This window comes from Gymnoscopelus braueri, assembly GCF_963280865.1.
Source record: "Gymnoscopelus braueri genome assembly, chromosome: 2".
Taxonomy (NCBI): Eukaryota; Metazoa; Chordata; class Actinopteri; order Myctophiformes; family Myctophidae; genus Gymnoscopelus; species Gymnoscopelus braueri.
In genome coordinates this window covers 47,883,451-47,909,627 of record NC_137604.1, presented here as the reverse complement: position 1 = coordinate 47,909,627, position 26,177 = coordinate 47,883,451, and the positions used below count along the sequence as shown (strand labels likewise).

The 26,177-nt window shown below is 42.1% G+C and overlaps 1 protein-coding gene across 2 annotated transcripts in view; it reads left to right on the top strand.

Moving 5' to 3' along the window:
* LOC308075533 (SEC14-like protein 1) overlaps window positions 1-25,341 on the top strand; it is a 35,563-nt gene extending 10,222 nt beyond the window's left edge. The window contains exons 3-17 of one of the 2 annotated variants that reach the window (XM_080415471.1): window positions 11,022-11,171; window positions 11,379-11,510; window positions 13,209-13,337; window positions 14,842-15,094; window positions 15,279-15,388; window positions 15,953-16,142; window positions 16,633-16,721; window positions 16,916-16,986; window positions 18,158-18,329; window positions 19,098-19,232; window positions 20,219-20,353; window positions 21,108-21,350; window positions 21,870-22,048; window positions 22,503-22,529; window positions 24,785-25,341. In XM_080415471.1, the coding sequence (XP_080271597.1) occupies window positions 11,022-11,171; window positions 11,379-11,510; window positions 13,209-13,337; window positions 14,842-15,094; window positions 15,279-15,388; window positions 15,953-16,142; window positions 16,633-16,721; window positions 16,916-16,986; window positions 18,158-18,329; window positions 19,098-19,232; window positions 20,219-20,353; window positions 21,108-21,350; window positions 21,870-22,048; window positions 22,503-22,529; window positions 24,785-24,884 (2,115 nt within the window). In that variant the 3' untranslated portion in view covers window positions 24,885-25,341. The remainder of the gene's footprint in view (window positions 1-11,021; window positions 11,172-11,378; window positions 11,511-13,208; window positions 13,338-14,841; window positions 15,095-15,278; window positions 15,389-15,952; window positions 16,143-16,632; window positions 16,722-16,915; window positions 16,987-18,157; window positions 18,330-19,097; window positions 19,233-20,218; window positions 20,354-21,107; window positions 21,351-21,869; window positions 22,049-22,502; window positions 22,530-24,784) is intronic. The other variant, XM_080415472.1, reaches the window with a different exon arrangement.
* The last annotated feature ends 836 nt before the right edge of the window (window positions 25,342-26,177 follow it).

The following is a 26,177-nucleotide window of genomic DNA, read 5'->3' as shown; positions in this document are numbered from 1 at the left end:
TATCATTGCATTAATTCAGCATATTACATCAACATCTCAATTGTTTTCAAAGACACTGGCATGAAATGCGATAATGCTTCAGGACTGTTGAATGGCTATGAATTGTAGGCAATATAAAATCATTCAAAGAGATTAAGATTTTATACACGATGCCCTGCTTACGTGTGGTTCCGGGAAACCGCATAATGATTCTGCAGCTGAATTCATTCTGGTTTAAGGACACACTCTCTCTCCCTCACGCTCCCACCGCAAGGTCGAGATGCTGCCACAGTGACATCCCCCTCCCCCACTCTCCTTGGCTCTGTAGTGACACGCACATACGCACGATGTGTGCACACGCCTACCCGCTTATACAATGACCAATAGTGTATATTTGCATCCATATTGTAAGGTCTGCCTCAGCTTTGTGTGTGTGTGTGTGTGTGTGTGTGTAGTGACTCATACTACAGACATAATTAATGTAGGAGGTGACGCGAATGGAGGAGACTTGACGTATATCCATCTGTCTACGTGCTTCTCAACACTGTTATTTACCAGTAACCTACATTTTTCATCCTTTTATTTCTATCACTAATGTAGGCCTAATATCACATTTTGTCTATTACAGTTTTTGCTTGAAAATGAGTTCGTTTTTTCAGCGAGCCACACCGTCGTTCGATTAAATATTAGTTGGGCATTACATAGCACTTACATAGGCTGTATTATTGTATGCTTCTTTTCCCCTCAACCTCAGTCACAATCACTGCATTCACAGACTTGCTGTTACACAGAGCGTGGACGACCTTATGAACACAAATCACTTGCACTGAGCAGCACCTCTACTCTCTTCGCTGCCATACTTTGGTTCATCGCTGTTAGCTTTGATGCAAGCTTTCCTGGAACAAATGAGTTGCTCAATGAAGCCACTGTAGCATTTAGCACCATTATTAATTTCCTTTGTTGTAAAAGAGGATATGATTTATTCAGATTCCCATAGCTCAGTGGTCACTGCTAGACGCTTCCAGTGAATTGAGCTGCTCTATAGAAAATAGAATTGTCCCCAGTTCAAATATGATTATTTTGGGGGGTCCCAGTTCAAATATGATTATTTTGGGGGGGTCCCCAGTTCATATATGATTATTTTGGGAGGGGCTGCAGTTCAAATAAAACATTTTTTTTGGGGGGGGGGGGGGGGTCCTGAGTTCAATGTGATTATTTTGGGGGGTTGCACGAACCACGGTTATAGAGCTTAGCTTACTCATCACTTACTTGCTTGGCCTGTTTGATTACAGTGGGCATATTCTTGGCATCCGAAAAAACACTGAGCCTAAAAACGACCATTTTATTCAGACTGAACACGTTTAGAGTAGCCCTGTAAACGGCAGCACTGATTAAACATGGAAAATTAAATAATGATGCATTATTGGATGGAGTTTTGACAGTACTAAAGGTGTCCTCACACCTGAGGTTGGGGGCATTTTGGGTTTTGCATTTCCTCCTGCCTTTCTTTTTTCTCCCTAAATTTGGCAAATTGTTCAAAATTGTAAAAGAATATATATATAACAGATCTACGAGATCTGCTATTTTTTTGCTACTCTTGTACGATGAAGTATCAACTAGGGCTTAAGTACGATGAAGTATCAACTAGGGCTTAAGTGGTTAAAGGATTATGGGCCATGGAACACTTTGGAGAGACAACAGATTAGGGGAGAGACAAGAAAGAACATCACAGCAGGGGAATATGTGGTTCCTGGGAGCGAGGTTTCTCTTAACCACTGGAGCATCACTGGACACACTCCTGATTAGATTGACTCAGAAGAGCATTTGGTAGTTGGCAGATGGGCTTCCCATTGCTCTCAGCATCCTGTGTGGTGCACACACACATCTACTTGTGCATGCATAAACTAGCCCTGCCGCACAGCATATGGCATGTTCATCACATTTATGTACTGTATGAACTGTATGAACTTTATATTAATATGCATTTTATATAAAACGCTTATGGCTATATATTTCTGCGTTGACATGGGCCAATCCCCAGCCCCCACTTTTGCTGTGTGAGGCAATTCTGCCATTACAATGCATTCTGTGGTGAAATCATTGGAAGTAGTAAAGTGGGTGTTGAGGCATGTGCAGAGACTAAAGACTGCAAAAACGTGTTCTTTGTCCAATTGTGTATCAAGCCTCCACTCGGATCAGATGGGACTCATAGCAGATCCAAGGACAAATGAAGAGTCTGAAAGTGGGTCACACCCAATCTAGTTAGCAGGTTAACAAGGGAAATCAACACAGAAATCCAGTGAGACACAAGCAAGTTTGTGTTAACGTTTTGCAGGCAGTTTTCACCAGCAAATTCACTGCATCAATGCAATGATCAGAATTTGCATATGAAATCTGTGTGGCTGGATTTGCATCTGTTTGCATCCTGCCTACCTGTAACTGGTCCCATGATGAGGCATCATTCCCCATGTAAACCTTTTTTCCCCCATCGCACTCTACCTTTACATATCAGGATCACAGAGTCAGACCATCCAGCCCTCAAGGCCTCAAACAATTAAAATGTTGGCATTTGGCAGAGTAGACACCCTGATCACCCTGAGTGACTTGGAAACAACCACACCCATTTGTTTGTTTTATCTCGTTCTCTATGATGAACACTATGTTATTAAGCCAAACTTTTAATTTAACATTTTCTTGTTATTCTGCTTTATGCTTTGTTGTGTTATTGAATGCTGTGATTTTGTATTCTACTCAGATGTCATGCTCACTTTGAGTATACACTGAGAGAGCTATGGTGCAGCTGTACAAATACAACGTAGGCCTATGTTCTATTGGTGTTATGACGCCCTTTACTGCTCTGGCTCCTTCTTTCAAAACCTTTCCAATCCATTGTGTCCTTGTTGTGTCCCTGTCGGTTTGCAGTCTAAAGCTGTGTAACTGGTTTGGCCCGGCTACAGTGAACAGGGAGTTGGAGGCACGAGATGCATTACAGGATCTTTTCCCAATGGAAAAGCTTCATGTACTTCAGCCCTCATGAAGTGCTCCTTATTCAAATATTCAGCCAGTGCACATTATTTGCATTGTAATGTAAGTGTTTGAAAAAGCCTGAATGGGGAGACCAGAACTATGATGTCCTTGTACAATACCTGAAATATTGAACATTTGGCCTCACGGCCGGTTCACATTAAGTATATGATGATTTTTTTAATGTATTTATTTCTGTTGTCTAGAAGGGATATATCCACATTTAGCCACAGTGCTGGCATTGGATTGATGGAAGCATGTTGATCACAAACTCCATGTCACATGGAGCAGATTATCCGAGAAAGGCCGCAATTGTATCCGACGCCTATAGTCTGTTTTAAAACTGACATTTCTGCCAGTTGTTCTTCTGTCCTCTGCATTAGAATCATTCCTGCTGTCAGTGCTCAGTAACTTAAATCTCTCTCAGTCCCAACCCTCACATGATGACCTAGTTTGGGGTTTATTGCTTTTTTCTCTCACTCTCTGAAATGAAAATGCAGAGGAATTTTGTCCCCCCATGCCATTTTGTTCGGTTCCCATCATTCTCTGCTGCTCTCACCTCGAATCCAGCTCCGACAATAGTCAAATTCATAATCATAATCGGGTGTATGCAAGGTCATAATCAACAAGGTATTTTGTATCACGGTTAGTTTTATTTGAACCCTTTAAGACCTGAAGCCGATTCTACAAATGTTTCACAACAGTTTTCTGAAAAAACGTATGTTTCTATATCAGCGGTGCTCAAACCTTTTCACGTCAAGGACCCCCAACATTATACGTGTTTGGCCGCCGACCCCTATCTCAAAATATTTAGTTCCAGGGACCCCCCAGAAGCAAAGATTTGAGTTACAAATGTTCGCTTTAAAAAATGTATATTCAAAGATTTGCTAGAATGTCCACGATCTTTCAAAAATAGCAGATCTACAAGCTCATAGCGCGGCACTCGTTGCCACGCTATGAGCTTGTAGATCTGCTATTTTTGAATACATTTTTTAGCTCAAATCTAAAAATGACAGAGATGCGTTCCAGGTCTCAATGGGTTAAGTATTTGCAGGTTGGTTATTATGTGCCATAAATGACGACAAAACAATAATGGTGGTGGCACTTCAATGACCTTTACTGCCTAATGTATTCAACAGCATGTAAGGCTCTACGTGTTGATTCCCTACAGTTAAGTTCAGTCAACACAACGCTAGCATATTGTTCTGCAATTTGGTCTTATCCTGAGCATCAGTTCCGGTTCTGCAGCATCCTCCTAATATCCTGGGGTGTTGAATGAAAGTGAGTGACCCAGGGCAGCCAGCCGATCCAATCTTTTATTGGCATGCTGATGCTAGACAATGTTCAATTGCTTCTTAACCACCACCACAACATGACCGGGCTAATGTGTGATCCCGACCCCCCTAATGATGTCTTTAACAGGTCGATCAATGGCTTGGCTTGGAGCCCTATCGCTGGTCCTCATTTATCAATATTTAAACGCTTAAAAATACGTAGCTAAATAATCTACTGGGCAATACTAGATTTAACAAATGACATCCATGCCTATTTGTTTTTCTACCCCAGTAAATTAGCTACGTCGTTTTTTTATTTTATATATTCGAATGCTTTGTGAAAATGCTGTTAGTTTTGGAAGATACATTTGTTTAAATGTGTCTGTGTTGGAAAGCAAGAAAGGAAGGAAGTGGAAGGCGTTTAGTGGAGTGAAGGTGTTTCTTTGCTTAGTTTCAAGCGAAATGTTTAAAACAACGACCTGGGTCTTGAGTCTGTCAAACAGCATTGCTTATGTAGCCTAACGTTTTGTTTGAAAAGCATAGGCTTATGCGCTATTATTAATTACTTTTCTGCTGGCTAAGTTTTCCTTTCAGAGGGGTCCAACTGTGTTTTGTCATGAAAAATCAGCACGACCACTGAATACCAATATCAGGGGGCTTTGTTGCTGTATTGTTTTGACATCGCTTGACGAACAAGCTGTTCCGTGTCCTTGTCAAAGATCTTAATCTTGAAATCGCCTTCAACCAAAATGTTTCCACTTTCCCAGACGCCAGAAAAACCTGATGATAAAAATAGCGGCGGCTGACCTCTGGTCAGCTTGTTATACAACCCACTACATTACAGTACATGAGGCCCAAAGACGAGATGTGGCTCGCACCCAACTTGTAAGTGTTCTGTGGTTGGCTGGATAGCCCCAGGCCCCAGGCCCCACACACACACATAGGCCTGTCACAATTATTACATAATCGTCTAATCGCAATTATTTTATATAATCGCAATAATTTTTGCATAATCGTCATGATCGTCATAATCAATTCCATGTTAAAAAATGTCATATTTTTAAAAAATGACAAAAATAGTGGAAATAGCCGATCTATAAGCTTAAAACGCGTCGCGATTTGAGCTTATAGATCGACTATTTCCACTATTAATGTTTATTTTTAAGTATAAAGTAATTAAATATGTGTTATTTGTCATATCTGCCCTGTGCAACTTTTGTTTCCGAAAGCTAAAAGCCAAACAGAAATTTATTTTTTATTCATAATGTTCCATTAATTTTCAACGACAGAAACACAATTAAATCGTTAATCGCAATTATCTGAGTGATAATTAATCGTCAACTTAAATTTGTAATCGTGACAGCCCTACACACACACCATGGATTCCTGTTGATACATAAAGGGATTATTGCCCGTGTCTCATTTTCAGCGTTGACTAGGTAAACAGGTGCCACAATTTAACCACTTAAGCGCTGTATAATTTGTTGTATGACAAATGGCGATAACAAAACCCACTGTAGATGTATGCCCAATCGGTCTTTTCCCTCATACTCCGTATGCAGTTGATCAGAAGGCTGGGAAGGACTTTGTGTCCTGGTATAAGTTTATTTAGTACCGTCACAGTCACAATAAAATGATTACGGCTCATCTGTTCTGCACTGGGTTTTGTACATTTTGTAAGTTTCATATTATTGCATCTTGACTCAAAAACGTATTCCTGTGCCACTCTACATATGGGCAATAAAGTGTTTGAGTCCTGAGTCAAGTCATGTATATACTGTATACTGCAACCGTTTTCATATTCTGTGTTTTTACTACATCTCAGTTGGCGAATTGGCCACAGTCACATAGTGGCCATTTCGCTCTTATGTCATATTCATAATTGGCGAGTCATCAAGTAAATAGGCAATTATGAATTTTGCATTGCATAACAGAAGTGCCGCTAGCCAGGCTTCATGAGACATTTCTAGCAGGACAGATCTTGTATAGCTGCCTCTTGGTAAGATCAACACTCTCTTTCCCTGTATTACATACAGTACTGCACGCACTAACATAACATGTAGTTATGTATCCGTGCATTGCTGCTAAAGTAGTTTTACCTATACTATTTCCCAATTTTATCTTTGCTCTTTTATTACATCCATTTTTAGCATTATTATTATCTTATTATATTGTGTTATTAGCACAGTTTTGCTGAACATGCCACCAACATTTCGCTGCTTGTACATGTATGACATGGAGTGAGTGACAAATAAACCCTCTTGAGCCCTCTTAAATCCCTTGAATGCAGCAAAATAGTTTTCTGTATGCAGGAAGGGAGTAACAGGGGATTGTTTTAATATTTTCTCTCATGCGTGTCTGGAAAAAACCTAACATCTCCAGGCAAATTCAAGGGTTCCCACATCTCAAGATTGCTCACATCTTGGCCAGTGGAGGTGTGTTGGAATGTATCCTGTCGCTATGGGAACTACAGGAACACACACACACACACACACACACCACACCACACCACACCACACCACACCACACCACACCACACCACACACACACACACGCAGGGGCACGCACGGCACGCACACACACACACCCCAACTGGCTTAGCCTTGTGAGCCAGTCTTTTGCTTCGCTTAGGACTAGCTAGACTGACTTATACAGTGCATAACTTTCTTTTTCATTTAGGTATTGAATCAGAGAAAGATCAATATTTGCTGTCGTGAAGTTTGGGTTGCCCTTTTTTTGGGTTGATTTATACTTTAAGACAACAGCTGGGAGTCACAGTATCTTAAAGCATGTGACTTCAGATTAGATTAGTTTTGAAAACATACAAAAGGTCTGGTTTAACCACGTGTTATGAAACTGGCTGGACATCATTGTGGGTGGATAAGTGCAGGTATATTGTTGTGGCTTTTAAGTGTGCTCCTCCCATCACAGATGTTTTGTTTAATTAAGCCTAGTAGTCACTACAAGGAACCTGCTGTGAGCTTGTGCTTCAAAGCTCAAGCTAAGCATTGGGGCCTGGCTCTGAATTTAGGTCCAAACCTACTGGACTCATTTCTTGCATTATATATTCTTATTTTTAATCAATGTTAATGATCAAGTGATGCTTTTTTGTATAACTACGTGATAACGTGACTCACTGACTCCCAAAATGTACCTTCAGTTGTGTGTATATTTACACACATGGCCTAAGTCACGAGTGGGAGAACCTTACTTAAGTTTAAATTGAGACTCAGGATCAACACTCAGACTTTTGAATGTGGGTCAGATCCTGTTGGAGGTGGAGATATCCTGGATAGGCTTTAACTGTTTTGTTTATAAACAAACCACCCATATGAGTAAGGTTTTGGTTTAGCTGTGAACTTGAAATTAGCATGACTTCCCCTAATGCATGATGGGGAAACCAACATTTGTGCTTGAAGTTGGTTCTCTTGGAGCTGTGCAGGGCTCTATAGTGGGATTTCTTCTAAGGTCCAAATCGTTTCTTCCTAAATTTTAAATTGTGTTGAGTACAGAAAAAAAAAAGTATCTGTCTCTTATAATATGCAGATTATAGTAGGACCCAGTGTGTCAACATGTTGGCTGCAGACAGTCACTCATCACATGGCAAACTACATGAAATACAGTAAGGTAAAAACAAAAATATATATATATTTAAATATATATATATATATATATATATATATATATGTTTATATATATATATATATGTTTATATATATATATATATGTTTATATATATATATATATATATATATATATATATATATATATATATATATATATATATATATATATATATATATATATATATATATATATATATATTTATTTTTTTATTATTATTATAATTTTTTACAGATTTTCAAGCAGTGTACATAATTAAATTGATGTGGAAATGAGTTTGGCCAGTTACATTTTACAGCAACCTACATCACTGGCAAAGCAAAAGCAGGCTTGTGTTTTTGGCACTTCTATTTTTAGGGGCTTTAGCCAATGCTAGTGCTGACCCCCTTACACATTGTGTTATGGGGATTGGTAAAAGCAATGCTCTGAATGATTCTCTCCATTCAAATGTGCTCAGTCAGTGCCAATGTCAGAAAGACATTGCAGAAATCGAATGCAACAATGTCTGTTATCAAAGCAACCTCCTAATCAAAACACATTTAGCCAATGTATGAGACTATAATACTGGATGGGACTTTGATTTAACTCCCCTGCGTCTATTGACAGAACAAAGCAGCATGCCACTCCATTTCTCTGTGAAGAATAGCCTGGAAAGATGACCTTTTCTAGGCTTCCTGTTTTTCATCCCCTTTAAAAGTGAGGCTGTGTTCGAAGATGCAACATGGGCTAATTTTAACATCGTTTTTTTGGGTAGGGGGGTTTTATATTTGATTCATCATTGATATAATACAATGAATCCTTTCAAACCATCAGCTTTTTTTCTTTCACAGTTTTACACCAACACAGAGCTCTCAACATTCAAAATAAAATATTGTTTACCATATTAAGTGTTTTTTAGATGGACTTGTTTAAGAGATCCCCATTTTGGGGATGCCATGGGACTTGCCATGGTTGAGTTGGCTGTTTGTTTGTTGTTGATCAAGGGTTGTTTTTATGGACAGCTGATGTTTACAGTCAGTGCTGTAGTGCTGACTGCTATACAAAGGACGGGCCACTGTGTTCTAGATTGTCAGGCACTGAACAACAGAGCTCAGCATTCACTCAGCCAGTGGGCAGAGGGCACGGAGTCAGAGGCTCAATAGCCCTGGCACTGGTATGTCAGAAACTGCTGTACCCTGCTGACTGCCTACTAATGCCACAAAAGTATCCTGCTGCTGATACTGCTCCCATACTAATCAGTCCAAACCCTCTTGTAAATGCTATGCTTGTCAAGGCAATATTGTAACGGGTCATGGATTTTTTTTCACAATCAAAGAAGCGATTACCACAATTGACCTAGTTGTGAACATTCAAGTATTATTCTGTTCACATAATATTGCAAATTTACAATACAAATAAAAGCATTGCCAAACACAGTGACATATATTTACCACTCAATATGAATGTGCTATTGACACAAAGGCGTGTGGGATGCTGTTGGTTGCTCTTGTTGAATTTTTTGCACCATCTTTATGTGGCAGTAATGTTGCTGTCCTGTTATAGTTTCCACAGGACCTGAACTGATCTCAGACAATACAGTTTATAACTAAGGGCTCAGCCCCCCCTTGAGAACAGCACTGGCTCTTTCGTCTCTCCCTCTTTTCTCCTCTCACCTCTGAAAGAGAGTTTCTGCATTCAGTCTCACACTACAGTACAGTATGTTTCCATGCTCTGTTCCCTTTGACGAAAGCGGTGGCTTTGCACTTCCATTTTCACTTTTGTTGTTTTCTTCTCCACTCCTTTCTTTCTTTTGCTCTTTTTCTGTTATTTTCTCTCTCACTCTGTCTCTATCCTTCTCAGCATTGCGGTCTCAGATTGCATTGCTCCACAATGTTTCACATTCAGTCAAAGAGTTTCACAGTAATTAGTCAAGCTATTAGAAAAGGCCTCATGATCCATCGCGGTGCATCAAGGGTTTGTCGAGTGTTTATACGAACACAATTGGCTCGTGTTTGGGGGAGGGAAGCCGGGTGGGGAGGTTGTTCTTTGTCACACACGGCACATACTCCTACAGGGTAGGCCGGCACCTGTCCCTAGGGAGTGTTGGGCGGGAGGAGTAGGACCGGAGGCTCTACGTCCTCCCGGTGGGGGCTCCTCACTGGCAGGTGAGCCAGTAGGATACGACAGCAGTGACAACACACAGAAATGTGTGTGGGGAGGAATTAATTGGCATAACGACTACATTTGGGATAAAAAGGGGGTAGCGTATGCTAGCTAATACAATATAACGAGCACATCTGCAGTGGTCTTTCATTGAGAAATGTAGACCCTGGTGTCGGGTAGAACACCTACTGGTTAACAAGTAGTACTGCCTCAAACTCGTACATGTGCAATATCACCCTTGGTCAAGCAGGGATTTCGTCTTGCAGAGCAGTAGAGTTTGGTCTCCCACACCGGAAGCCCAGGTTCAAATCCCAGGGAGGACATGAAACTTATGGATAGAAGCTTTAATAATGATGCCAACCTCTTAGCTTGGCATGACCCTATTCGCCCTCAGCAGACCAGTTCTGTCTGATGTTTAGACTTGCCATACCCTGCTTGCAGCTACTGTATATCATCGTGCGAATCGGATCCAAACATCATACTGCTGCAGTATTACTGCGTGCGACACTGTGTACCGGCAAAGGCCCTGTTGTGTAACGGCTCGCCTTGGCATCTGCACAATAGCGTGTCTCTGTTTTCTGTTTATGAGAACACGGTTGTGCCACACCTGGGAACGGCAACAATTATTTTGTATTGAACAATTTTTTTGTTGTAGGCAAGCCAACACCACTGGCTGCTCTGGCTCAACTCCACAGAGAACCTTGGGAACCGAGAGCAGTGCAGAATGAAGCAGAATGGACTTTTGTTTGGTTTTTGTTCTGCCCACGTATTTTTATCGGTCTTACATTGACCCCCCGCTAAATGAAGTTAATTTGCAGGCACGCCTGCCATTCTAAAATTGTGTTTTAGAATGGGGCTCATGGATTTTGCATTAATCTGTTACTGCAGTGCAAAACATGTTTTTGATGAATTTAAGATGTCAGAGGATGTCAGAATACCAATTAAACGACTGTTCTCTTTCTTACCCTCCTTTCTCAGGCCTACGAGAGGCGCTTCCCGAAATGCCACCTCATCCCCATGTTCGTGGCCAGCGATGTGGTCAGCGAGGAGACCAGTGAGGATGGATCCACTCACAAGGTGGAGCGGCGCTGCGCCCTGGATGTGGACGCCCCGCGCCTCCTCAAAAGGGTGTGTGGCGCACAGATCTGAGAACCCCCTTGACACCCTGCAAAATATGACCTCCTTAGGCAGAGAATGAGAGGAAATCGGGGCTGGAAGGACAACTTATTTGCATCCTCCACTAGTCTGACAGTACAATTGCTGCCTTCAAAATAAAGTGAATGTTTTGGGTGTTATATATTTTAGATATTCACTGCAAGTAATTGTGTGTTGCAGATTGCGGGGGTGGATTACGTGTACTTCATCCAGAGGAACACACTGAACCGACGGGAGAGGACACTTCACATCGAGTCCCACAATGAGACCTTCTCCAATCGGGTTATCATCCATGAAACCTGCTGCTACTCGGTCAGTAGTGCACGAACGCACGCATGCACTTAAACACGCCTTCTAAACATTTGTATTCAGCCTCCGCCTAGCCAGCCGTGGACAATGCGCTGATGTTAATGTTCTCGCTTCCCCCTTGTTTCCTTCCTGCCTCCTTTTCAAAGCGTCTCTAAATAGACAGAGAAAGCTGTGTTCCCACTTGTCACTAGCTATTCCAAGACATCTTTCTGCTGAATAATTTAGCGCCCCCACACACACACACACACACACACAAACACATTCTGCCCGAATGGACTCAGACAAACACAGATCTGAAGCCAGCACAGTCTGTGCTCAACCCCCAGGCCCACGCCACTGTTGTGTATTAGTAACCTAAACTCTGACCTGAGGCCTGCTCTTGAGTTAATGGATTCGCTCTGAATGAATGAGGTCAAGCACACTGTATTATCCTCCAAACAATTTTAGGTCCACCATCCAAGGCTGCACACGGGGGTAATTATTATCATGAGATTTGGCACGCACACAGTAACAGACATTAACTCTGATAGACTCACAATTAGACTGATGGTCTAATGGACTTGGCCAAAACTGAAATGTTTTGGTACCTACGGCTAATCTAGCTGCAAGTGTGTTAGCACATGTACTATATGCACTATGCAGCACACCTAATAGTCAGTAAGCTGTTTACCAAATGGCTTACAGGGCCAGCTAGTACTACAGGAGTATGTTAATTGTTATGAGACATACACAGAAAGACTAGATAAGTCTTGGCATTCTGCCACTAACTCACCATACCGCAACTTTTTCCTCTCATATACTTCCTGAATGCCCTGTTCCCATGGACGACGTCAGGTCTCAGCATGGCGGTGGTGTCGTGATGTCATTGGAGAAACGTAGCTGCTTGTCGAGGTGCGCTCTCATTGACGAGTCATTTTCTGGGGCCAGGCGCGATGTTCTGTGTGGGCCTGGGCAGTTGGATTGGGCATGGGATTGTCCCGGCACCACACTAGAGGCATTTTCCACAGGTCACTACATCCCACTGAACTTGGTAGATTGCCCTTCCATTTTGTCCACTGGCGTTGCTGGCATTCACCATCAGACTTTACAAAGAACTTGTCTTCTGTGACGACCAAATTCTTCCTTTCACAGGTGCTTTAGGCTAAAGCTTCTGTGGCTTCCCTCCCGGCCCGGCCTTGTTGGATTCTTTCGACTAGCTTTTGGTGCTTTTAATATGACGTTGTCCACACATTCTTGTGCCTTCCATGCTCTGCCTGTCTGGATCTTGGCACCAGTGTTCCTGACCAAGTGGTCACTTGACCGTCTGATCTGAGTGATCAGCTGATCTACAAGCTCACTTACACCTCACACTGTGAACTTGTAGATCTTCTATTTTCTTTTCTTTTAAAATGTCTTATTTCTGTTAGTATTTGTGGGCCTATAATGATATGCATAAAATAGGGACACCAGGTTGAAAGTGGTTAACAGTCAAAAGTTTACTGTGTGCATTCAGACGCATGCGTGTGTACACAAAATCACCTGCTGCGACCACGACTCCATGCAGAGCTGTGCGCGTGCGATAGCTGCTCCCACTCACAGCTCCCACTGTGTAATTTTCTCTCTGTGAGTCATCATTTAGTCAAGCTGCGTGTTTGTGGTTACCATAGTAACATGGTCATTTTGTGCACTGTGTGTGTGTGTGTGTGTGTGTGTGGTACACAGGTTCACCCTGAAAATGAAGAGTGGACGTGTTTCGAGCAGACTGCCAGCCTGGACATCAAGTCCTTTTTCGGCTTCGAGAGCACTGTGGAGAAGATCGCTATGAAGCAGTATGCTACTAGCATCAACAAGGTCCGTTAACACAACCACTAATTTCCTACGTTGTAAAATCATGCAGTGTTAATTTTACTCAGTGTGTACAAATGGAACTACATGGACTCTGATAAATGAACACTGAGGATTTTACTGTGTACGGTACCTCTAACATTTCAACACTGCCAGGCATTCTCTCACACACACACACACACACACACACACACACACACACACACACACACACACACACACACACACACACTCACACTCACACACCAACAACAACAAGCGGGAAAACCAAATGTTTTGAAATATTTATTATTTCCTTCCCTAACTTTGAGTGCAGCAGCATTGGTATTGCAGACATATCGCCCCTTCGCTGTGTAGTGGAGAAGCCTGAGCACAGTGACAGAAAACCACTTAAAGCACGGTTATACTTGACTGTACGCCAGTGGCACGTGTCAAAAATAGTACCGTAGATCTACTTGTGATGCGTTGTGTGAGCTTCTGGCTCGGCTCTTTTCAGCGTGCATCACAGGTGTGTAACTAAGCATACAGTAAATCAGGCTTTAGTCTAAGGAGGCCCTTACGTTTTCAAGGATGCCTTGGAAACAAAATGAGTTGCATAAAATCACCATAAGGATTTCCTTAGGACGTTGTAAGGGAAACCCCTTTAACATCTAAGTGTTTTCCCATACTTGCTAGAAGGACCGTAGAAGATTTTAAGGGACCTACATATACCACCAATCACATGGCAGCATTTCTAGCATTGATTTTGTCCGTTACTATTTGCCACATCTTCAGCTTGTGCCTAGTTGTTATGGCCGGATTAAATGGACTTTTCATGATTGATTTTTGCATTCCATTCTTCGAGTAGAAAAACGTTCTCCTCTTCTGTCCAGTTTGGCTTTATTATTTTTTTGTGTGCTCTTTGTTGGCAGTTTTTGTGATGCTAACGAACACTGATAATGATTCTATCACGTACTGTACGTTAACATTTAAAGATTATGTGAGTGAAGCAGAACTTCTTCTTTTTTGCCAATGACTTGTTGTAACCATAGTAACTGAAGTGTACCAGTAACGTCGTACGACAGTATCTACTATGAAAGCCTTAGTCAAAACAAAGATAACCAAAGAGGCTTAAGTTTGACACGTAATGTAATTTCTGCAACTGGGCACTGGTGTAAGAGTTTATTGTTGCATAAGATAATCTGGCCCATGCCCTCGTATAGCTTAAACAAGCTTGTGTAACCGCCTGCTGATCTCATTTGAGCTGGATACTGGTAATATAATTACACTTCCTGTCATTTACCTCTATGTCCCCATTACTTGCTCCAACCACTTGACTGAAAGAGCACACAGGACTTTCTTGTCTTTAATCATGGTGGATGTTGTAGATGAAGAAAACATGATCTTTGTTAACATACCTGTGCCCTTGCTTGTCTGACATAGTTGTTTACTTTTTGTCCTCTTCTTCTTCATCGCCACCTCCTCCACTGTTCCATTGCACCACTCCTCTCCCTCCTCTCCCTCGCCTCAGGGCAAAGAGATCATAGAATTCTACCTGAAGGAACTGGACGATGAGGGAATCACCCACGTGCCCCTCTGGGCACCGTCCACCCCTCCCCTGACACCCCCTGCCAGCCCCCTTTCCATCAGCCCACCTGTCCCGGTGGTCACACCCGACATCGCCACCCCCCTGCCTGCCAGTGCCAAGGACGGCGCCACCCAGGACACAGCCAAGGAGGTCAATGCCAGCCAGGCAGACAGCCTAACGGAGAGCCAGACTGAAGGTTGGTAATCACTGCTAAATGGGCTCTCTCTTTTATCTATGGGTAATATAACGTAAGGCTTTCTTTTGGTTAGTCAAGTGAATAGAAGAATTGCACTGGGATCACATTTCATTACCTTTCGCTTGCAGTGTTTGACTTTGCTACGATCACGTAAGATGCTTCATGATATTTGTGTGTGGTACAGACAAGCTGGATGCAGACTACATTAAACGTTACCTGGGCGACCTAACCCCTCTACAGGAGAGCTGTTTGATCAGACTACGCCAGTGGTTGCAGGAGATGCACAAAGGCAAGGTAATTCATGCACACACACACACACACACACACACACACACACACACACACACACACACACACACACACACACACACATACACATACTGTACACATACTGTACACATACACATACATACACACACACACACACACACACACACACACACACACACACACACACACACACACACACACACACACACACACACACACACACACACACACACATATACACATACACACACACACACACACACACACACACACACACACACGACAATATTGAATAAATGTATATTCATTATTTTACACTTACAATTTGACTATGCACTGCACTGCAATTTAGCTTAAGTCCTAACCATATGTGACCACAAAAGTTGAGTTTACCTGTATTTTGTAAAAAGCTTGTTATAGCACACACACACACACACACACACACACACATCTGAATTTAAAGAAGCCACTTGATCTACACGTCAGTTTGACACCCCTGCCTACTTAAGCCTCTAAATGACTTCTGTTTGTTTACCTCAGTTTGTACATCTTGTACATCTCACTATCTTTGTTTAACACTTTGTCAAGATCCCTAAGGACGAGCACATCCTGCGTTTCCTGCGGGCCAGGGACTTCAACATGGACAAGGCCAGGGAGTTCCTGTGTCAGTCTCTGACCTGGAGGAAACAGCACCAGGTGGACTACCTGCTGGAGACCTGGACCTCGCCGCAGGTCCTCCATGACTATTACACCGGAGGCTGGCACCACCACGACAGAGGTAGGCAGCAGCTGCCAACACATGAGAGGGTGGGATGGGTGTTGCTGTTTGGGTGCACTGCACCCACACTGACATACTTAACGATATTATGCATGTGTGGATATAGGTCACCTCATAGCTGGTCATATCTATGTTGTCATACATAGATATGGAGACGTAATTGGAGACGTGGATCTCCCAATTACCCTCCAAGGCTCGAGTTACACACACTCAGAAATGCATCCAGACTAGCCTCGTTTTCTTGTTTCCTCCAGCCTACATGGTTTCTACTGTTGACTGTCATGAGGTTATTTAAAAAAAAAAGTTTTGATATGCAGAATTAGAGCCGGGTGTCGGAAAAACAAGATAATATACAGTAGTTACCAACAAACAGCCGACCGGATGTGTGCTAAGGCTTTGGCTTGTGTCAAACAGCGTTTGGTTGAAATCCTCTATAAGGGCCTGTAGTATGCACTACATACTGTAGCCTGATAACTGTGTGTTCTGCCAGATGGCCGTCCAATGTACATCCTGAGGCTGGGCCAGATGGACACCAAAGGACTGGTCCGCGCGCTGGGAGAGGAATCTCTGCTTAGACATGTGAGTAACATTTTTGCAACATGCATTAATTCAATCAATAGGATGTATTAACAGGTATGTTTATGTGTAAGCGAGAGCTTGCTCTCATCATCTGCAATATTAATTTCACTCTTGAGAGTATAAAAATGTACCCAAATGATCCTGTAAGGCTGTATGATGAACAGCAACCATCCTCTTGTGTTCTCTTGTTGCAGGTGCTGTCCATCAATGAAGAGGGCTTAAGACGATGCGAGGAAAACACCAAGGTGTTTGGTCGACCCATCAGGTAAACCTGCAGTGCTCACTCCTTTTAACACTATTTTGATTTAGAGCTGTATTACTGCAGCATTGGTGTAGATACTTGACAGTCGCTCAATAAAGACTAATCCAATCCAAACCACATATTTTTCACTTAATAAACAAAACAAATCCAAAGATGTATTTAGTATTTTCAAATCTTTGTGAATCTTGATATATGATTGGCATATCCATTTTCTCACTGTCAGGAGACTGTACAATTGCACAAATGAACAATGTTAACAATAATATGGTATAACACACGTCCTTGGTTCTGGTGACTGATATTGTCCATCTAATGCGTGAGGGGCTGTTCTTTTAACTACCCTTTTCATTTATTTGATTTTATTTTTCTATTTTATTGTAATTTTTTCATTATTATTTTTTAAAACGAATGAAAAAAGTAATTGAAAAAACACGTCCCCCTCACACATTAGAAGGACAATATCATTCACCAGAACCAAGGACGTGTGTTTTCAATGAATCTAACATGGTTGAAATGGAGTTTGAAGTTACAATAGGTGTAGGAAGGATAAAATGAATATGAAATATCTAAATACTGAATCAAGGAACTTGATTGTCTGGGGTGCACACAAAAGCCTGAGTAGACTTTAAAATGACCCCAAACATGTTTGAAAGCGAAAAGTGAAGAAATATCCCTTTAAGCTATTTGGGTTCATCCCAGGTGCAGGATTTTAACATCTACAATGAGCAAGTCCAGAAGAGTTTGAACTGCTACAAAAATCTAAAGTATGCACTAGAGAGAGAGAGAGACAGATAGACCTAATGGAGATGGTATCTCTTAGATCGTACAGTATCAGAATGGAGTGAGTGAGAGAGGTGGCTGGAAGAGAAGCCATGCAGGAATGCATGTGAAGTGCGCTACGAGGGAGGGGGCTTACAGTGTTAGCCAGAGGCGCTTTCAACACTTAAAATTCATGTCTGTTTGACATGTTTACTAAGTGGTACGAGGGGGGGCGGTTAAGACTGTACACTGCATAGTACACTGTGTTCTGTTCCTGATGAAGCTGTTTAACATCTTGAACTAACGGGCTTGAAAACCTGGTCATGTTTTTTTTCTCGTGACATTGCTCATACATTACTTTCAGTTTTATTCATAGGAAAGTTTTGTGTGTGTGTGTGTGTGTGTGTGTGTGAAGCTGTTGGACATGTGTGGTGGATCTGGAGGGTCTGAACATGCGTCACCTATGGAGGCCAGGGGTGAAGGCCCTGCTGAGGATCATAGAGGTGGTGGAGGCCAACTACCCCGAGACACTGGGCCGTCTGCTGATACTGAGGGCTCCCAGAGTCTTCCCCGTGCTCTGGACACTGGTGAGACCCAGGAAGGAGATGCATGCACTGCACAGCACTGGTTCCCAAACCTTTTAGCTCGAGTCTCCCCAGCACACAAACTAGTGACGCAACGCTGAAAACGATGTTTTCTAATTTATATTTGTATTAAATTATTATTACATTGTTTTGATTTCACCAAAAGTGCACTTTTTTTTATCCATTTCCGGTTCCGGTTTGACCACCGGAAACAGAATTATTTGGGATCCGGTTTTGCCGATCCCGTCGGCCCTCGTTCTAATGACGAAACTGAAACTCCATTTTCTCCTTGTAGTTTTTTCTCCTCGCATATCACTGTTTAACGTAAACCGTTCTAACTACAACAATGGAGCTCCGTTTGACACGTGGATTTCACTGGTAGAATCAGTGAGATGTCGGCGATGTTTACAAACAGTGCACAGCTCAATCTTAAGGATTTTAACAAGGTCTATGGCGACGTGAAAAAAACAAAAAAACAACAATAACACGTTGGCACTGGTGAGTACATTATGAGATTAACGTCTGGCATGGAATGTGTTAAAGGGAACATTTTTAACTCAAATCTTTGCTTCTGGAGGTCCCTGGAACAAAATATTTTGAGATGGGGGGTCTGTGGGCAAATACATATAATTTTGGTGGTCCTTGACATGAAAAAATTTGAGCACCACTGATATAGCAACATATGTTTTTCAAAAAAAGACATCTTAATGTAGACCCATTTAGGGTCTTAATGGGTTAACATGAGTAACCTCTGTCCGTCCTCCATGCCAGGTGAGTCCGTTCATCGATGAGAACACCCGCAAGAAGTTTTTGATCTACGCAGGTAATGACTACCAGGGCCCTGGAGGAATGGTGGACTACATTGACAAGGAGATCATTCCTGACTTTCTGGGGGGAGAGTGCATGGTGAGTGTGTGTGTGTGTGTGTGTGGTAATAACCGCATTACTTCTTGATAAAGATACTTTTAGTTTTGCTATTGCATTAGTAATTTCACTACTTGTTCCATGGTCAGAGATGTAGTTATCTAGTCGAACACCCACTATTAGGTCGATTCATCGCTGCTCAAAAGCTTTAATTGATGAGACAAAAGAGACACAATTGAGGTGTAATTATTTGTGTTGTTTTTATCCTATTTTTATTAAATTTATGGTTTATTTTTCTACTCAACAGAAGGACAAGTACAATAACAACAACCAAAATTACACAAACAAACGTAAACCAGTCCCTCCCTCCCACCTCACACAAAAAAAACTAAATAAGTAGACCATTGGAAAGAAACGATATGTACATAACAGACACAAACAGTAACACCAAAACAACTATAAGAAAAAAATACATAACAAAACTAAACTGACATTACATCACTGCTCATTTGCAACATCATGTTCTTCTGTAGCACCAGGACCCATATTCCACAGAATTCGACCAGAAAGTTGGAAACTCAGTCTTTCCACATGTGCAATGCCAACTAGCGCTCTCAGCCCTGAGTCAAACTGTGGCACAGAGTCTGATTTCCACAGCCTCAGAATGCATCTCTTGGCAATGTTCATACCATACAGTACACTACAGTACTTCTGCTGGGGTCGAGTGCTTCAAAGAACAGTGAATTGTCCAAGCAAAGCGCTTTGTGTGTCAGGAACTACTGTATTTGTGAAACACTGATTACCATGGAAACACAAGACATGTCCAAAATTGGTGGGTTAAAGTACCTGCAGCAACTTACATCTGCTGCACACTGGGAGACTTTGTAAAATGATTTGCCGTTGAGGGAGAAGCAATCAGTACAGTGTAGAATACCAACCACCTTAGAGTGTCTTTTACTGACCTGATTCTGTATGTGTGTGTGTGTATGTGTGTGTGTGTGTGTGTGTGTGTCATTTTGTTCTTGCAGTGTGAGGTGCCAGAGGGTGGCCTGGTTCCCAAGTCAATGTACCGTACAGCTGAGGAGCTGGAGAACGAGGATGTCCGTCTGTGGACCGAGACCATCTACCAAACTGCCAGCGTCTTCAAAGGAGCTCCACACGAGGTCAGGCCAAACATAGAACACCTCCTCTTAGCACACAGGGGGGCATAAAACACGGTCTCAAACTGTGAAGGAAATCACTAGGGAGGGGAGGTAACAATGTCACACGACCCAAAATTGCGTGTGGGCGGTAAATGAAATGTATCATGTAGATCAGTTTTGATCGTTCATGACAATAATGGCCACTGGTTTGTCCAGCGCTTCAGTGGTCCAGTGCTTCAGTTTATTTCTCAAGTCTATTACTGCCCCCTAGTGGATTTAGTATGTAACCCCTTGTGGATTTTGCATGTAAGGTTCTTACCCTGCTCCCTAAGAGGAATGGGACCTTGCATTCAGCCTTTAACGGGGCGCAGACTCCTTACGCAACCAATTAAAAGCATGCCCCCCCCTCTTTCGCAGACTGCCCTCAGTGATGTATAGGCAGCATTATGCAATCCATAACGGTCCGTGCTACCGCGCCATATGGATCCACTCTGCTGGAAATCTGTTTTATTTCAGGTTAATGAGCTTATGACCTCTCAGACAGATGTTCCCATTTCTCTGTTCTGTTCACTTTGCCTTCCACATCCTCTCACCCACTCTCTCTCTCTCTCTTGTATAACATGTTTCTCATTACATATTCTGGCATTAATTGGTCGTTAATCTTTCCTTTTTTCAAAATGCATTACTCTCATCGCTCACATCTTATATCTCTCTCTACTCTCTTTCATCCTTCTCTCCTTTCCTCCCATGTCCACTTCCTCCCTCCACCCTCCAGCTGCTGATAGAGATCATCGATGCCTCCTCAGTGGTCACCTGGGACTTTGACGTGTGTAAAGGGGATGTGGTGTTCAATATCTTCCACTCCAAGCGGGCCCCACAGCCACTGCGCAAGGACCCCGTGGGGGTCAGCTCCCCGGGAGGCAACAATGTCCAGCTCATTGAAAGGTCGTGGACCCTGGGCCAGGATTACAGCATGGTGGAGTCCCCACTCAGCTGCAAGGAGGGAGAGAGTGTTCAGGTAAGAATCACGACGTGTGTGTGTGTGTGTGTGTGTGTGTGTGTGTGTGTGTGTGTGTGTGTGTGTGTGTGTGTGTGTGTGTGTGTGTGTGTGTGTGTGTGTGTGTGTGTGTGTGTGTGTGTGTGTGTGTGTGTGTGTGTGTGTTGAAACTTGACCTTTGGCTCGGTACTTGGTCTGCTCTTGTTTTCCCTGTAAACCAAACCTCTTCGCCGATGCTGTCCCGTCTGTGACGTGTTGTTGGTTAAGTGTGTTTAGAAGTGGTTAATGTAAACAATTTTTTAATACAGTCCCTATCACACAAAGATTTGGCGGCCCCCCTGCAGTATCTCTGAGGGGGTCCTCAGAGATACTGCTGGGGGGCTGTGGAACAAATAATAATATGTTCTCTTAGCTCACATAAACGAGAATTAAAAAGGTAAACTAATTGTAAAAAAAATTAGAAAAAAGCTATAGTAGTGGGATTATTATTATTAGTGGGACTGACATAATGATGAACCCTCTCCCCCATGCTGTCCCCAGGGCTCCCACATAACCCGGTGGCCTGGTTTCTACATCCTGCAGTGGAAGTTCCATAACATGGCAGCCTGCGCTGCCACCAACCTCCCCCGTGTGGATGAGGTGTTGGCCACCCTGCAGGTCTCCTCGCACAAGTGTAAAGTCATGTACTATACGGAGGTGCTTGGGTCCGAGGACTTCAGGTTGGTAACTGTGTTTTTGTTTGTGTGTGACAGAGAGAGAGAGAGAGAGAGAGAAAAGATGTGTCTTTATATCTAAGCCACACTTTGGTAATATGTTTATGCAGATTTGTTCACTATGGTGTTAGCTGTTTTTATTGTGTTATTATTATTGACATTATGACACTGGCTTCTTTGACTCTTTAATTTCTCACTTGTGTCTTGTTTCAGTATCCCCCCTCTACAATCTACCACATAGTACCATTATGAAATATCATATTTTCATTAATTAAATCTGCAAAATGACTTTACAAATTCACGAGCATCAGGAATTGTACATAAGCCCTGACCTATGAAATAGGATCCTTCCCTCCCTGTAAGACTTATTTTTATTTAGCACCAGCCTCTTCTTTTCAATGCTCTTCTGTTCTTTCACTCACCAACCAACCCCTCCTTCTCTCTGTCTCTTCCTGTGAAGAACGGCTTGCTGTGATGTGCAGAGTTTGTAAGTGGCCCAGTGACTTTGCCCCCTTTTTGTTCCCGTTAGCTTTAGCTTAGCATCATTGCTGCTTTTTTGGCTGCTAATTTCATTGGCCCTTCTCTAGCAGTTACAGGAAAGGAGATGCTTGTTTGCATCCCTGTTGCAAATGGCTCATTAGCGTCAGCTAAGAGCCTGCCATAGCCTTTCTCAATGCTTTCTCAATGCACCTTGCTTGCATTGGAGAAAAGGTCCTCGCACTGAGGCTATGGTCTTACTATCCACTTGCTGGCCTAAGCCAAATTGCTTGCATGACTAACAATATAAGTGTACTTGATGGTTTGAGTCAATTATGTGTGTCCACCCACATACACTTATACTGTATCAACTGTATTTGTTTTTCTGCCACCATCTAATTTGTACTACCAACCTAACAAATCCCACTTTACTGATTTAGCACTATTACAAACAGTGAGTGCCATGTAACTCGTTCATAACAGGATATTTTGACAATGGTAAATAACGAGGTATTACATGAGGGTATTGTTGATCAATTAATTCAATCAGAACCCAAGTCTCTCATTCACTGTATTTTGATAGAGGTTGTCTGATATATCAGATTGACCGATATATCTGGCAGATATTTGCGTTTTGCACCATTATCAGGATCGGTGGCTAAGGATGCTGATATGGCAGATTATTTTCCTCACAAATGTTTGTCCCATTTGTCAATGAATTTTTTTTTTGTTTCAAAATAGACGATTGTGCACATAATGGATAAAGATGTTAATTAATACATTTGTATTTATTTATTTAAACATTTTGTTGGGCCTTTTCTGCCATTATTTATACAGTGGAGATTGACCGGAAACGGGGAAAAAGTCGGGAGTGACAGGCAGCAAAGGTCTGCCTGAGGTCCAAACCTGTCAGGCTCTATCAAAGCCCATTATGGTCCCTCTGTGCTCTATACTTGGTCCACTCCTTTTTTCCCCTCTACGCCAAATCTTTTGGCCGAAAATAGCACATCTATGCCTGTTGTGACCTTTATAGATCTGCTATTTTCACCAAATATTCACCCCAGAATAGGGATGTATACAGACACTGAAATCAGATGCCTTTCAGGGTATGGAGTTAGCTATATTAATTATGGATAACGATATCTTAGAGAGAGTCAAAAAAAATTATGGGTTCATATCGGTCTTCCTGTTTTCAAAAATGTTTTAATCGGTATCTGTCTTCAAAAATCCATATCGGACGACCTCTACTTTTTAACCTGAGTCCTAATCTATGCACCAGATGTTTTTTATCAGATGTTCACGTCCTCCTCAATATAGAATGAGATTCGGTAAATAATGAAAAAATAAGAAATCTGTGAAGTCACCCTTTAATCAACTGAATGTGATTGTTTTACCTCATTATATAACAAATAGCCCAATTATAGCTTTTGACAAGGGAAGTAGGTTCCTCTTTAATTGTATTTAACTTTTTTTTTATCACCCTTTTGCACCCTTAATATAAAGAATGCCTCAACTTCCTTTCTCAAAAACATACACTACTCTTGACTCCGATGAGCATCTTCTCTTGCACACAAGTATTTTAGTAAACCCACTCTGGAGCATAAAGCAAACAAGCATTTTGGTATCCAATCTCACCCAATACCAGTGTTTTGTCTTGGTATCCATATTCTGTTAGAGCCTGAACCTTGAATGTCTTAACAGAGTGAAACTCTTCTCTTCTGTTTCAATGTGGCTGCATGGTTCTCAGCCTGCACCATGATCACTGGGTTGGATAGAGCAGTGGTTCTCAAACTTTTGATATGATATCAAAAATTGATATGTATTTGGCCACGGACCCCCACCTGAAAATATGTTGTGCCAGGGACCCCCAGAAGCAAAGATTTGAGTTCAAAATGTTCGCCTTTAAAAAAAAAAGATTTAAAGATTTGCACACATTTTCGAGTTTTCTCAAAAATAGCAGCTCAAGCTCATAGTGCGACACTCAGTTATATATCTGCTATTTTTGAATAGCCAAAGTATAAAATATGGTTAAAGTGTGATGAATGATTGTGATTGATTGTTATGCTATATCAACTAATTTTGCTCGGGACCCCCCCTGGCACCCCGCCAAGGACCTCTGGTCTGGACAGAACAAATGCACACAGACTTGGTGGCTCAAGTTTTGGAGACATTTGAAATGTAAACGGCTAAAGTGGTAACATGCAAACTAACGGCACTCTTTCCCGTCGTTCCTTTTCTCCCCCCATCCTCTCCATCTGTCCTCAGGGGCTCAATGACCAGCCTGGAGTCGAGCCACAGCGGCTTCTCCCAACTCAGCGCCACTTCCTGCAGCCAGTCGCAGTCTAGTTCCCTGGTCTCCAGATAGAAAATGGAAGCGGAGTACTACACCTCTGGACTGCGATACCCACAAGTTCACCCTCAAGCCAACTACTCTCCGTCCCTCCTTCTTATGACTCTGTATTTCTAGTCAGTCACAATGTGGAACTGAAGTATGCTTGCACAAACAGAGGAGAAAGAGAACAAATCCAGAGAAAAAAAGTAAAAACAGGGACTGTGTACCATTTTTAAAGGGCTGTTCTTTTGCACAAAGGTCATGTATTTTTCTCGCCTGGCATCTCTTTCAGGATACAGGTAGAATCTGAACATAATCTGGACAAGTTTGCTTTGTGTCTCTTGCCAAGAGAAAGGCTAACAAGTTATTGACTATCAACTGAGTTGATAGTCTGGTGCCTTCAGGGCACTGAAAGAAGCAATATGTTCTTCTGCGGAAACGGTGGGACCCGTCGAAGAAACAGGAGGCACTGTTACATGTATCCATCTGCACTTAACACACACACACACACACACACACACACACACACACACACACACACACACACACACACACACACACACACACACACACACACACACACACACACACACACATACATACATACATACATACATACATACATACATACATACATACATACATACATACATACATACATACATACATACATACATACATACATACATACATACATACATACATACTTGCTACACATGCAAAAATCCACAGTCTTTGCCATATCACCAGTGGGGTGTGTTTAACCTGGGTTTGGGTGGTTGGTATACACTCTTGGGCTAAATAGCATTTGCTAATACTTTTTTAGCATTTGTTTAAACCTACACAGAGTACCAGATTGGAGGAATTTACCACAACAAATCAATACAGTTAAGTAAGTTGTCAAAAATGACAAGAAATCAATACTTCCTTGTGAGAGTTTAAGCCTGGCATTCATAATGTGGTCTCATGTGGTGAACCTCAACCATTTGGCAGCTGAGTAGGCTAAAATCAACCATGAAATGCTTTTTCTAATGCTGTTTGACCCAGGAATGGTTCTTGACGAGGTAATCTGCTAGAAGCAATAACCTGAGTTTGAATTTGTACTTTGTGAAATATTTCTATTTATCTTGAAAATGTATGTGGTCCAGAGAGGCTTGTTCACTTGGGTGCTTAGAACAGAGACCTTCCAGTTATGTGGTAATCACAGGCAGGCTGATGGGCAGAGAGGTAGGCCAGCTATTGTGGAAAATGGATACATTATGTGATGTAGATATCTCAAATTTGCTATCATGCGGTTTCCATTTGAATCCGAACTGAATGGGAAAT